The sequence below is a fragment of the Scardinius erythrophthalmus genome (genome assembly GCF_964197995.2).
Source record: "Scardinius erythrophthalmus genome assembly, chromosome: 2".
NCBI classification, from domain to species: Eukaryota; Metazoa; Chordata; class Actinopteri; order Cypriniformes; family Leuciscidae; genus Scardinius; species Scardinius erythrophthalmus.
The window spans coordinates 5474896-5490647 of NC_138222.1; the positions used below are offsets into that span (position 1 = coordinate 5474896).

At 37.7% G+C, this 15752-nt stretch overlaps 2 protein-coding genes across 2 annotated transcripts in view; one reads left to right on the top strand and one right to left on the bottom strand.

Annotated features, from left to right (window-relative positions):
- LOC308687271 (apoptosis regulator BAX) overlaps positions 1–15752 on the top strand; it is a 423052-nt gene that overhangs the window by 342524 nt on the left and 64776 nt on the right. The window lies entirely within an intron of this gene.
- The window catches only part of ano1a (anoctamin 1, calcium activated chloride channel a), a 52936-nt gene that overhangs the window by 5818 nt on the left and 31366 nt on the right, over positions 1–15752 (bottom strand). Inside the window, exons 12-21 of the mRNA XM_081359720.1 lie at positions 14632–14792; positions 12961–13043; positions 12092–12160; positions 11348–11422; positions 10766–10967; positions 10567–10678; positions 7704–7761; positions 7291–7391; positions 5421–5557; positions 2379–2531 (exon numbers count right to left, since the gene is read on the bottom strand). Of these exons, the coding sequence (XP_081215846.1) occupies positions 2379–2531; positions 5421–5557; positions 7291–7391; positions 7704–7761; positions 10567–10678; positions 10766–10967; positions 11348–11422; positions 12092–12160; positions 12961–13043; positions 14632–14792 (1151 nt within the window). The remainder of the gene's footprint in view (positions 1–2378; positions 2532–5420; positions 5558–7290; positions 7392–7703; positions 7762–10566; positions 10679–10765; positions 10968–11347; positions 11423–12091; positions 12161–12960; positions 13044–14631; positions 14793–15752) is intronic.

The following is a 15752-nucleotide window of genomic DNA, read 5'->3' on the forward strand; positions in this document are numbered from 1 at the left end:
GTCATTAAAACAAATAAATAAAACACTTTTTTTTATTCAAGTAAAATATCATCTTAAATAGATCTTTAATACAATCTTAATAAATATAATCATACTCTTAAATGAACATAAGAAAAAAGCAGGTTTCATGAGATTCAGCCACAAAGGCACATATTACCACTAGGTGGTAATGAATGATGGTCATAAAGCATGGGATCATTTGCAGGTTAATCTGGAACATAATTTCCCTTTTTAGCCTTTCACTGGGATTAAACAGTGTATTGCATTGAAAACATACATCATACTGAAGACAGTAAGGGGAGTCTGGGGCAAGTTGTCACACTCCAGTGAATAGTTCTCATGGTTGGTTCATTGTTAAAAGTCAGTTTCTGTATAGATAGACACGTACCTTTAGATTTGACTTCACAAAAAGCTATGGAACATTTACATCATTTCCCAGAAAATTAAGAATCGGTTCATTTACCACACACTGACCACATAGCAGGGCAAGTTAGCAATATCATTCATACATACACACACACACACACACACACACACACACACACACACACACACACACACACACACACACACACACACACACACACACACACACCCATACACACCCATACATACATACACACACACACACACATACATACATACATACATACATACATACGTACATACATACATACATAAATACATACATACACACACACATACATACATACATACATACATATATATATATATTTCCCCATTACTCCATTGTAAATGCAAGAAATAAAACATGATCAAATCAATAAAAGAAATGAACTTTTAATTAAGGGGTGGCATTTGCTCTCGTAATTTGATTTAAAGGGTCTTTTTCCCCCCTCAATTTGTTTTCTAATCTTATTATTCTAATTGAATTTACTGACTGAATTTAAGAATTTGACAAAAGATGAAGAATACGTTTGATAAAACACTAAAGGGCTGTGACCAATCAAATTAAATCACCATCAACATAATCGTTTTTTTTTTTTTTTTTTTTGCACTGTAAAAGTGTCACAGATGATGCCTGAAGTGAAAATTGCATCAATAATGTTATGAGATTAATATTTTAAATATAAAATTATGAATAAACGTTTACATTTAAAACTACTGTTAAACTGCCACTAGGTGAAAGAAAGTCTTAATAAGTGAATTATTAAATCATTCATTCAAACGATCCGTTCGAAACAGACTCATTGGCTGCGTTTAACTGCACTTTCAGACATAAAAGTTCAGTTCTTGTCCTTATGCACTATTCTGAGGTTTTGTAGTATAAATAGTGCGAGAAAAAGAAAAAGTGCACTTTAAATACCCTGATGATGCACTTTGTCTTAATTAACCAAAAAAAAAAACTGTGCAATGTTGGACACCTCATTCGCTCGACTGTCACAGCTTTAATTACGTACCGGAGGGGGAGGGGCATCAGACTCTGATGTTAAATTACAAAATAACCTTATAAAACTCATACACTGCATGGTCGAGTACATGTATAAGTGTATAGTGCGTCACACAACTATACACTCACGAACTTCCCTAAGCACTTCCCCTCAAGGGAATCAAAGGAAGTTTATTTGGATAGACCCTCGACCCCTCGAGGGAGCGATTCTACTCGTATGTACACTTCAGGCAGATCCATAGACCACAATGCAACATGATTGTGACATCATAACAGCAACTCGCACTGCTCGTACCTAATTTACCCACAAGAAATCAAGGGCTTACGGCATGTAAACACATTTCAAGGGTTCCACCAGTAGTGGGCACTCGTGCAAAGATGTACATCCGAGTGAACAAGACCGAGAGAAGGGCATAAAAAAGTGGAGTTAAACTCAGCCATTCAGGAACGAAGCAGGTGAGAGTCTCTGCAGGAGTGAGTCACTGAATCATTCACTCAACTGAATTGCTAAATAATAGTTAAACTCTGAGATGCGTAACTATTCTAATGTGGCGGTGTTTGGAACTATATTCATTGGCGAGAACATACAATATTGTGTCTAAAATGATTGATAAGAGAAACTAAGCTTTTCGAAACTTTGAATCATGAAGCACGTTTCGAAAAGCACACACACGATCTAAAATGTAAGTCACTTGATATTAAGTTCTTGTTTATTCAGCTGTTGTATAAAATCAATATCACATTTGCAGTTGTGTGGAATTGCTTAACTGTATCACAGGTTATAAATAAGTCCTATAAAAAGCTTAAACGAGGCATTTTCTGTCCCCATATTTTGGAGTATGTATATTTAGTAGTGTCTAATTATGAGTATAAATCACAAAAGACACTCAAACATGTTTACATTACATAATAGCCAAACAAACAAACAAACTTTGGATGCACTGAAAATCGGTGTGAAGATACTGACCGATGTCTTTCGCTCTTACAGCAATCGGTCTTCTCAGTTCCGTCACAAACTTTTTGGCATCGAGGCGGATCTCGATGATGTTGTTCAGTAGAGCGAAGAGCGGAGCCAGCGGAAAGGAGGCTACGAACAAGGTCACCATCCCAAACTGAATGACTAGATAAGAGAAAGAAACAAAAACATTCAGTTTCCACAGAAGTTCCACTGAAGCAAAACTCAGAATTATTTAGAATTACAGAGAACATCTTATCAGATATAATTAAAATGAATCAGATGTTGGTATGCTGGGAAACTTAAAGGAGCTGTATGTAAGAAATCTATTTCAATTAATCATAAAATGGCCCTGATGTGTCACTAGACATTAAGAAATCATGTTCATTTCAAATACTTATATCACTGACAACAGTAGTATGGCTAGGATATTGTCATTTAAAAAGTGGACTTGCAGCCCTCAACTGATGTTGATGTTGTCATCTTGTGTTTTGGCCTGAGCGCCTCCCTCCACCTATCTACCAATCACGAAGTCAGTAGTGTTTCGGGATCCGGGTTGCCAGCTTTGCTCTAACCTACCCCAACTCTAGTCGGATAAAAATGTCTAACGTTACTAAATCAAAAAGACCTCGTTATAATTCAGAAATTCGCTGTGACAAAGTCCGAAATAAAACCAGAATTTGTATTGGAGATGCTTTTGAAAGATGGAGACGGCTGAAAACGAAGAAGAATTTGAACACAGACGCCAACGTTGCTAATTTTCTCCTGGACAGGTAAGATTCTTCTATGCTTGGCTAACTTGTACTTGATGTCAATGGACATTTCATATATTCATGACAGTCGAACAAAGTTATGCATGTTCGTGCAAAGTAATGTAACGTTAGCTCACGTGGACGTATGCTAACATTAGCAATGCATTATAGGAGCCCGTTTCTCTGTCATTATGCTGAGACGCTGAGGAAAACAACATTAGCACGCCCATTATGGCAATTTGAAACGTAATTGAGACAAGCCTAACTTTACCTCAGAAAAAATGATTCGTCATTCGTTCTTCACGTATATCGTGGACTAAGTTACACATGCTACAAGTTGACCTGTATTTCACATCACATATTTTAGCGTTATGGACGTGTGCTGCAGGGTATTAAAAAAATACAGCTGGCCACTTTCACTTCATGAATAGCTGTATCTTTGATATTGGTTACACACATAGATATCATATATGATATCTATGGTTACACATAGTGACATAGGCTTGTGCTTGTACATTAATGACAGATTGACGTTACAAGTTAGACTAACAGCTACCGTTCTGTCTGTCACATACGAGCATAAGTTACATCATTACGATTATACTGTCACATACGAGCATACATCGATGTGATTATATAGGCTACGAGCAGCATAAATCTTTACGATTATATTTAACTAATGACAATTAGTACATTTTTTAAATACATAATTACTTATCAAAATATGTATAGCATAAACATAATTAACAGAAAAAAACTTTCTGTGTACATCTCGTCGTCACTTGCCATTGGAAGCTCTCATTGAATCAGCCGTTTCTGCTGAATCCTGCAGCTTATCTGGCAACCTCAAGTCAGGGGGTAGGGGGAGGAGATACACCGTTCTACAGTATTTTAAAGTGATTGCAGTACCAGTTTTGGCCACAATCCTACATACGGTTCCTTTAAAGGGGTGGTATAATACCCTTTTCACAAGATGTAAAATAAGTTTCTGATGTCCCCAGAGTGTGGATGTGAAGGTTTAGCTTAAAATACCCCACAGATATTTTTATATAGCATGTTTAAATTGTCACTTTTTGAGGGTGAGCAAAAACGCACAGTTTTTGTGTCTGTTCCTTTAAATGCAAATGAGCTGCTGCTCCCGGCACAGGGGGCGGAGCTACAACAGCTTGTGTCTTGAAAATTACAAAAACTTTTAGTCTTTTATGTTCAAACCGAAGTCAGACAATGATGGAGAGACTCAAGAAGAATTGACAACATGTAGACAACCTTTCTGTATGGTTAGTTGATGAATTTATGTAGCTGATGTGGAGTTATCTTCTAGTCATTGATTAGCATATTCTGTCTTGATAATCTATAAATCGTGTTCCGGGGGCGGGGTTTATGTAAATTTTAGGGTTAGTGATGTCACTAACCCGAGAGGAAGCTTGTGTAGTCCTGACCAGCCGTTTGTTGTAGTCCTTAAAAAGCAGTTTCTTTAAAAGCAAATATCTCCCTTTGCTTTGAACTTTGAGCGTTGTAACTTTGCAGATGTTGTTTATGCAACATTACACACTAACTAAAGTTAGAAAAGTGAAATCATAAATCAACCACCACTTTAAGAATCAAAAACAGAGGAATTCACAAGGACTAACATCCTTTTTGTTTCCTTCTAGTTTGTCTGATGAAACCAGTTTAGGGTCTCAGGAGGAGTGCGGTTTAAAGATGGAGGAACGGGACGGGAGAGACAGCGAGAGATGGAGTGATAGAAGTATGGATGGAGGATGGTAGGTGAGGGGGCGGGGTGTTATTAATGAATTCAAGCCAGAACTAAAGCTCATAATCTCACACTGCTCTGCCAGCCCCCCTTTGGACCCATAATGCCTCTCTCTCTTAGCAGAAGTCCAGCCCACGCTGAAGCACAGATGAGGCGAGATAAGAGGAGGGGCCGGTAACACACCAACTCCACGTATTATATTAATAATACTGCAGATCCTTCACCGCATGGATGTGCATTTGCCCTGTTTACCATGCATGCTGTCTGAATTACACTCGTATACTAGTGCTTTGAACAGATGAGGTGTATAAATCTGTCTAGCTGTGTTTAGACATTTCAATTAGTGTTTGTGGACGGCACGGGTTTAATAATTCATCATCAGAAATTGTAATTATGATACATCTGTAATGATGCCAAGTTCCTTCATGAGTGCAGAAAACAGAGCCAGCAGGACCAGGAGAGAATGGAAACAACGTTTATACATCTGTAAGTGTGTGTGTGTGTGTGTGTGTGTGTGTGTGTGGGGGCGCGTATTGTGTTCTGACTCACTCATTTCCATGTACTCTGGGTTGAGTCCGACAAAGGGCCCAAGGAAGTGGTCCTTCTCGTGGCGATGAAGCGTTTTGTTCAGCTCTTCCTGATGCTTTTTGTCTATCTTGCGTTGTCGGAGCAGTTTCTTCAGTTTCCTGTGACACACATATACAGTAATAAATCACTGAATTCAAGCATATTCGTTATGATGAGGTCATTTGCAGACCCTCACGAACGCTCAGATCAGATTAAATTACACATCTGTATTATTTTCCACCATTTTAATAATATATTCTAGATACAGTTTGTGAAGTTTTTTTTTTTTAAACAAAATGAAATGTATAACTTTATTCAGCACACTAAACTGATTATTAATATTTGAGCATCAATAATAACTGATAATAATTGACCACCAAATCAGCATATTTGAAGATTTCTGACGGATCACATGACACTCAAGACTGGAGTAATGATGATAAAAATTCAGCTTTGATCACAGAAATACATTACATTTTAAAATATATTAAAACAGAAAATAGTTGTCTAAAAATTCTAATAATATTTCACAATGTTGTTGTTTTTACTTTATTTTTTAGATCAAATAGATGTATTCTTAGTGAGCATTAGAGTTTTCTTAAAAAAAAAAAAAAAAAAAAAAAATATATATATATATATATATATATATATATATATATATAAATAATGAACTACATCTATACCTTTTATTATATGAATTATATGGCTAAAGAGCGACATGTATATATTTTTTCAAATCAGAAAAACAATATTTCCAACCAAATAGTAAAAAAAGTAGGAATAAAAAATGCTTTTGATTTTGCATTAAAATATAAGAACAATATTTAAATATTGATATTAATATGCACTGATATAACAACAGATAGCAATAAACACTATTTACTGAGATTGTTTTACTAAAAAAAAATGTAATATACGAAAAATGTCATGTGAATGTGCAAGTAGCTACACAGGAATGGATCGCAAAGCTAGTCTAATGACGTAGACTTTAGGAATCTTAATGGCCAAGTAAGAATCACAGGTTTCACATCGCCAGCAAAATAATTGTGACTATACTTACTACAGTAGGTAAATTCTTGACTATGTCTTGTTAAGTTGTGACGTATGGGAACTGAAGTGAGTTCAAAAGCATTATTAATTTCTAGCACATCTTTATGCTAAGCTTTTAAAAACTCAGTGTACACATTGCAGTCTTTGGACTCATGGCATCCCGGACAACAATATTTTAAAGATTCATAAAAACATTATTTCACTGTCTGGTCAATCGAGATTTCGCTATGGAAATTAAGGTTAGGATCATGCTGTTGTTGTTTTGTGTTGTTTCTTGTGAAAACCCGTGAGCGTATATTAGCACAGTTTGTTGTTTGCTTTTGGGCTCTGAAGGAGTAATTGGACCCAGAAATTGTGACGTGTAACTTGACTTAACATTTTGCAGATTTCCACAAAACTTTGCTCAGAAAATCTGAAAAAAAGTTTGCAGATTCTGTCTGGATCTGCTGGATGCATGTCTTTTACCATGTGTTACTTTCAGAACCATTTGCATGAGATAAGCTCAAAATCTAGTATATTTGCATTTGTCCGAGAACAACAAAATGCATTTGCAAGCATGGCACGAAATAGGTCAGCAAGGTTCGTCCATGAAAAGAGCTTCAAGAGAGGATCATGCAAGGTCTTTACAATGCTCTGGTATGAAAAAAAAAAAGTAGCCTACAACTATTCCCTAAAGAATGCATGTCTAGAAATGTACACAACGCCTATAATGCCAAGAGGAAATTGATCAGATATCTTTCGTCTATGTGGGAATAATGGCTTAGAAATGTGCCTACATGTTCTCTATGCTGAATGTACTCACGGAACGCCAATCTCAAACAGGTTATTCTGGATGAGCTGTTTGCCAAGCATGGTGATGCAGAGCTGAATGCACAACTCCATCAGACAGCCGGCATGAGCGCACTGTAGGGCGAGACAAAGACAGACTTCAGTCAGTTACTGTGGCGAACAAACCTTCGCATGTGTTAGTCATAAGGACTGAGGTAACTAGGACAATCTGTCAAGTTATTTTTCATATGATGATGTGGTTACAAGACTCCAAAAATAGAGTATGGCTCAGAATGGATTTTGCTTATACACACACACATACATGTACACCAGTTGGTCAGTGAGACTGGTCATTTATCTTCATGAAGTGATTGCACAGTTTAGGACTCCCCACTCTTGAAAACCAAACACACACGTAAAGAAGGAAGTAGAAAACGAGATAAGTACCTCTTCCATCCGGTAAGACCCCAATACGTAGATATATTTGCCCGGGCGTCCGATGAGTCTGGAGGCATTGGATAGAGGAAGGTCAAGAGCTGAATTTACCAGCCACTGCACAAATGCAAGTGGAGATTCACAAAACAGACATTACAGTAAAGGTACCGGTAAAGGGAAGTGGGGGTGGGGGGGGGGGGGGGTGAGCTCTGTTCCAAAACCTAGTGAGCAATATTATACTGCTCAGAAACCAAAAACCAGCATGGGAGGCACATTGAAATTCATGCTGGTCTAAGCTGGTATTCCAGCAAGGACAATACCCAGTTTTGGTCAAATTCTAAAAGGGTGACAGGTATACATGATGATAAAGCCTTGGGACATCACACATTTTCTTTGAGAGATTGCGATTTCATTGGAGTTGAGTGGCACATGAGTTATAAGAAGCTGTGAATGCCAAACACAGGTACCTGCCAGTGCCAGTTAAATACCATTGAAAGGAAGGAATGCAGTGAGTCACTGTGAATGCACCATAAAAGAGCATCTAAGTGATTTGCCAATACAAGTCTGCAGTAGTAAGTGTATACGTAATACATTGTTTCTTTTGTTTAGTGTATTAAAAAAGGAGTTTTAATTGAAGGGCAGTCCCAGTCTTGCAGTATTTTTGTTTCAGCCTTTGACAATATATGCATTGTTTCGCTAATCCAAAAGGCGTTTAGCGGTTTTTAATTAAATATTGATAACTCACTCAATCTAAAGGCCGTGACACACCATGCCGACATTAAAAGAACTAATGGTGATGAAAACCGAACGTGTTGTCGCCTCGTGCCGGCTAAAAAGCTGTGCTTGAACACACCGCACAGACTACAGCTGACTGTCAACTAGCATGTGCGTTCTGAGCCTGCATGTAAGGAAATTACTATATATATATCAGCAGGTCTCAATAGTCTATATTCGTCTTTCAAAAAGGAACACCGAAACTAAAACTGGAGATATACAAACCATTAACAAAGCAATGCTTGTTTACCATTTTGAATATCATTCATGTTGATCACTTTCTGCATTCCAGACGGTAGATGTTGTTATGAAAATATTTGTGCAATGGAATGCTTGGGTAAGATGGCATAAAATTAGAACAGCCTTCTGCATGTGTCGTCTTGACGTATCACTTTTGCTTTTATTCTCGTACACGGACTCGTTCGCTAAGCTGAACAGCCAATTAGAGTTCTCTCTCTCACTGATGGACGCCAATTCAACATGCTCAATTGGCCAAAAAGCCTACTGACGGGGTCTGAGGGTACGGAGCACACCACAAAAACTGGGCCGGGCGATGCTCAAGGACCGCCCAACGTTAGCCGATGGTCTTGGTGTGTCAGGGTCTTAACAATCCGTATCATGCGAAGCCCTCCTTGTTTGAATAATTAACTTATGTAATGACCCGCATGTGTACCTGTGCAACTGAACTTTTTGTCCTTATAAGTCCTTATACGAACAGACGCTTATTTCTACCTTCATTCCTCTTTTATGTGTTGTGCATTTTTCAACCCACTTTAATAGCAAGAGACAACGGCTCTTGTTTGGCAAACCCTCATCAACTCTGGTTGGAGTAAACAAATTAGACGGCTCTTCAAAATTTTATGCAATTACTATGACAGTAATTCCGTAGGTCGTTATATATCATCCTCGACATCAGCTTGGCTATTATCCACTTTCCCTGAAGCTGGTTGCCCAATTGTGGTTCTTGGTTATATAGTCACCTGGATAAGCTTGTTTAACCTCACCATCTCACCGCCTCATTTACACAAGTAACTGTACCACAGACAACGGCCTTGTTAATCCACTACATTGCACATTTGTGATTTCCACCTTGCTGCACACTATAGTTTTCTTCCAATATAACCTCCACTTACCTCTTACCCACCAATCTTTTTTCTATACGCACCTACCTCTCTTCACCATGCTAAAAGCTCCTCCTCTCTTATGTAAATAATGCATTTACATCCACTTGAACATCTTGTCTAGACATCATCTGTCCTCCCTCCTCCAGGCCCGTTTGCACAAAACGCCCACTAACCCCAGGACATCAGATGCTCTTCGTGAAACCAAACTCATGAGAGAAAACGGCATCAATCGAAGGTTCCTAGTGAAATGAGTATCATAAGTCACTGATCTCTTTTTGCCAATTTAAAAGAAGACACTCGAAATCAGAAATGAATCGGGAGACCATCTCTCTGTCACTGAAGCCCTTGCGGCTGGCAAAAGATGCATCTAGATCAATTGTCCTGCTGTCTGCCAATGCAAATCCCCAGAACCTACTATTAATAAGGTATATTGGAAGGGAGCAGCACCTTAAATCACATCAACTATCCATGGGGGTACCTCAGGGTTCAGTGCTTGGCCCCTTCCACTTTCCGTTAAACATAATCACTGGGATCTAGACACGGATTTTGGATGAAGCATGCAGCACAATTCCTTGTCAAGGCTGTTGTCATCTCTAGACTGCAAAACTCAATCCTTCCTGCATGCATGATTAAACCTCTACAAATGATTCAGTGTGTGTTAACATTGATAATCCCAATGCTGCCACCCTGGGCTCTATTATTTTACCCAGTATTTGTGTGTTGTGACATTTTTATGTTTTTTGATAAGTTTGGTTTATCCTAGAAACATATTAACATCAAAATTTCTGTGAAGATCACTATTTGTAGAGAGTTGCTGTCTATACGGCATTTCAAATTCGATTCCAATGTAGGCAGTAGACAGCAGGGCAGCTCACCAGGTTATGAAACAGAGCTTGTCGCTCTAACAAAGCGAATCCCATTGCAGACTTATTAACAACTGATAGTTTCAGAGTGACTGCTTGGTCCAATGCTCTTACCTGCCTCTGAAGAATGCCAGGTACACAATAGGGGTAAATGCATTTGCAAACTTCAGTATGAACGTCTTGAAGATCAGCCTCTCCTCAAAACTTTTGTCAGTTTTTGGAACCTCTGATGGGTTGAAAACAACAGCACATACTGTATAACCACAGCTTTTTGCAACAAGCTAAAAGTCCTGAAAACAATAACCAGACGTACCCATAATAGTGAGCCAACGTGCAATTGCTCCGTAGACCTCATCCATGATGATGATGATGATAAGGTTGATGACAGCCCCAGTGGTTTTAACGGTAGCCCGTATATTAGTGCGGAAAGTGGGAGTGGAGCTCATGTGCAGGGCAGTCATAATGGAGACCCTGTATAGCACCACACCAAACACGATGGCCAAGGTCACAAAGATCTGCATTGAGCACACAAATGCACACAATAAGAAAAGTGACTCTAATCATAATCTAATGATTTACTCACACCAATTGGATGCAGGATCATACAAAAGCCAATGTTTTAGGTTTCCAACACCAAACACATTCTTCACAGATGTAAATTTATTCTTTACTCTGCAATGAAAATGTCTGATAATAGGGGGCTTAATGAGATCAAGTGAGTTGTATTCGGCTGTTCGTATGATTCCAGCGTGATGGCCACCCATATATAAAATAAACTGACTGGTTGTTGAACAAAAAGTACTTTAACTACTAAATAAGTCTAGCATAATTCAATTTATTGCAAAAGAATATAGCATTATACCACAATAAATCTAATAAAGGAATCAGGTCTTACCAAAAAAACCATCATGACGATAATGGTCATGTAAGCTGGCATTCTGTCTGTGCATGTCAGCTTCACATTTCCAGTCTAGAACAAGACATGAATTGTCAAATGTGAGTTAAAAACATACACCTTAACACACACATCTGGCAACAGGAGCTTAGGCAATCGTCCAACACGCTATGGCCTGCGAAGGGACAGATAGGGTCAAGCCAAGCAGAGCAAAACAAGCCCTTAGACATGCCTTACAGCTGTCCTGTCACATAACATTTATACTGCAACTAGGTCAACATCTACTGAGCATAAAACCCAATAATCCAGACATCCCTATGACAGCAAGGATGGCATGCATAAGTCTACAGACCAAAACATTGTAAGAGCAGCACTGCCTGTGTTGTGCCAAGCACAAATAAATGCACTTTTTTTTTTTAATCAGCATACGGTCTGGTCCACATTGTAGATTATTCCAGCCAAGAACTACCCACTTGGACAAGGGGCCTACTGATCAACAATGACAAACAATATACACACACACAGTTGGTCTAATATACTGTATGTACACACACAAGACCAAACTGTGCCTTTGTGACAAGTTTGTTGAAATGTGAAAATATATATAAATCACCCTGACACCCAGAATTTGTTTAAAGCCAGCCAATTAGATTTTATCTTGGATTTTTGAGAAAGTTATTGCCATTTCTGTTTGCAATATGCATCCGTGAATGAATGGTCATCTGTAGATTCACAAAGACCTACCTTTGGAGATTTCTCTTTCTTCAAGGACTTCTTCATGACATGAAACTCATACTCTGCTCTAGGATGACTCTGGGAAAAACAGAGAAAGCAATGCATAACACGTACAGTACAGGAATTAAACCAGTTAAAAAAAATTCAAAAATAAATTAAAAAAAAGTGGAAAGAGATAACTGGTTATGGAGCCAAAAGCAGCAATGTGCATGATCAGTGATTAGAACAGAAATTCTGGTAATAGCAACACATTAGACGTTCAGTGAAAGTATAATCCTTAAAACCAAAAGCTCTCAGCACCTTGAAAACATATTCCTTTCCACAATCAGCAGCTTTAGGTTTTATTAGTTCCACCTCCTCATTTTATCCACATAAACAGTGGCAAGCCCAGAAAGACTGTGACTGCCGAAAGGAAAGTGAGCAGCTTTTGACCTGTAAGGCCGGAGGAAGAGAGAACAGGAATCTCCCAGACCTCCACAACAACAGACCGATAGGTAGTGCTGGTGAAATACTTTACACAAGCAAGAATGTGACGACAATGCTTGAAGACGACTTTTAAAGATGTGAAGAATTTGTTAGTACTAAAATGCAACTGTAAGGTTAGGAAAGAAAGAAATTCAGTTAATACTATGAATGAACCAATTCCAAACCTTTTGTTTCTCCTATACAAAACAGGACAAAAAAACAAAACAGTGAAAAACAGTTTGATTTCATGGCACTGAATCAACAGACATCTTTAATTCTTTACACCCAAGCCTCAGGGTAATAGCTCATTACAAGAAAATTAAATAACGCCTAACAAACCCACATCATTATCTTATCAACATGTCTTCTTATATTGACAGTTTTCTTGGTCAACATGGGTGTGCGTGACTAACCTCTGTGTCTTCAAAGCCGGTCATGTCCCAGATGTAATTTAGCCTCATTTGCCTTCTCTTCCAGTGCTCCATAAACATGGTGGCTGTGTGACACAGAGGTAAACTTCACCAACAAACCCACATTAATAAACACGGATCGGCTCAGCGCTGTTTATGTCAGTTTATGTAGCTACAAGTGAAGTCTTTTTGTTTATACATCCAGGCTCGTGAAATATTTTTCGTGAAATAACTCTGGAAAGGACTCGTACACAGATGTTTTTCTAAAGAACCAGTTTCTTCAATTGCATTGGGCTGTAAAACCTTTTATTGGAATCTGTATTTTATTAGTGTTTTCACACTTGGTTCGTTTTAAGGGTCTGAGTCCGGTTTACAATTTTAGGTAAAGTGTGAATGCTCCCAACAACCTTTAATGAGAACTAAACCGAAACCATCTGAGGAAGTCATCCGCGTACAGTTCACTTTAGGTCAGTGTGAACGAAATGTGGACTGAAAAAAATAAATTTAACTAAAAAGAGACCTGAGACCACTTTCAGGACCAGCGACAGTGTGAATGCAAAACGAACCGTTTCTATTTCCACTTGATTCACTTTTTGGTTCACTTATAAAGGTTTGGTGCTCTTCTGTCATTTTTGACCATTTTTTTTTACATTTTATTTATTTAGAATTTTTTACTTCATCAGAATGATACGAAACTTGGTAAAGGTTTTGGCACTTGCTATGTGAACACACACACACACACACACACACACACACACACACACTAGTCACTATAGTCACTGGTCAAAAATTACAGCATTGGAAATGAATGGGAAACGAACTTCATCTAGTGGAAACGTTTGGTACTGCACCCAAACAAAATCTTACTGAAAGCTCAAATTTTGAGATATCAACCTCAAATTTGGAACACAAGATTTATGTTTAGATTTATGACTTAGATTGAATTCTCACAGTTTAAGAATAAAACATGTTTTGAAAAATACACATTTCATATAACAATTTAAAGTAGTATTTTTGTGCATTTTTCATAACAATAAACTTAAACTTTTTAACAATTTTTTTTTTTTTTACTTGTTTCACTTCAGGAATAATATACTAAGTGTCTTTAAAAAGAGACCAAACCAAACCAAAAAGTCTGTGCTCCAAAGCATTCAAGATTCACGACAATTTAAGTTGGATATTTCATTTTCAGGTCTATGCTCAAAAAAGTGTAATAAATGGATTATAACTACTGCATAAATATAATTTAGTACCATAAAATCCCCTAAAAATACAAATTATTAAATAAAAATCATAATTGAACTAAAATATAGTACATTCATTTCAAAATAATACTAATAATAAAAACAGCACCAGAGGATTAAAGTGGACTCAAGTTATCAAGTAGCTTTGTCACAGGGTGTCATTTTTCATCTCAAAGCCTGTAACTGCAGGGGATCAAAACAGGAAAGGCAAATTTAGGGCTTTTGCTGAAATAACCAGCTTTTTAAGAAGCTCAGCATCTGAGCGGGGATGAGTACGGGGGATTTAAAGAGAAGTGTAAAACCAGGGCACAAATCCCTTCCAACATTTGCCAGATCAAATCTGTCCTCAATATGTACGGACACAACAGTTGGTGTACAGAAACAAGAAAGCGTGTGTGTGTGAACATGAAAGGAGAACGGAGCTGCTGACCCCACAGTGCCATGAAGATGGCGAAGAAGACGGTGGCCGCGTTGTCGAACAGGTGGCTGGCCCTGGCCGTCCCGCAAGCCGTGACCAGTTTCCAGTAGCTGCAGGCTCGGTCACACATTGGGCACATGGTGATGTTGTTTCTCTCGTCGCAGATCTCCATGCTGAGTAAAAAAAAAAAAAAAAAAAAAATGATTTCAGAAATGCATCATATCTCCAGACACCAAGAAAAGCTATTAACCAATTGTATTTTTGCAGTCTAAAAGGAAAAAGCATTATTCTACATTCTTCATCTCTGTTGTAATACGTAGTGAGCCGCCTAGATGTCAAAATAGGCAGCTACTTTGGCTTTAAGTATCTCCTAAGGATGCTACTCAACAAAATGACTAATATGAAACTGAGTGCACTGTATAAATAGTGATCTTCACATTAAGCACAGGAAACTCAATTGATTTCAATTAGAGTTTGGCTTCTGCATGTTGCCACATGATACTCTAACAAGCATAAAATACTACAGTAGTAGTGGCCAAAAGTGACGACTGAAAAAAAAAAATTGTATCCTTTATTATTAAATATTATTAACATTTTGTGAAAGATATTGTGAGCATATTGCATAGTTGTGCTTGGTGTCAATGGTTATAATAATGCAATGAAACTATTTTTTGGCCATGCTGTCATACAAAGAAAGGTAACACTTTAGTTTAGGGTTCAATTTCTCCCTAATAACTAGTTTCTTATTAGCATGCATATTACTAGGATGTATACATATTCTGCATGAACATATTCTACATCCGTTAATCCTAAACTTAACAGCTACCTTACTAAGTATTATAAATGCATCATTCATTCATTCATATTAATAAGCAGTAATTAGGAGTTTATTGAGGCAAAAGTCGTAGTTAATAGTGAGAATTGGACCTTAATCTAAAGTGTGACCCAAAGAAATGATGAACAAGAGAGAACCAACACAACATTAATAACTGATAATGTTGTAATCAATGTTTGCTTTTTCATGTGAGCTTTTAGTTTTTCTATGCATTGTTTTTTGCATAGTAAAATAAAACCTGTAGCTGTAGTTTGCATTTTTTTGCCAAATAATTTTGTCAGATCAATACCTTAACCAA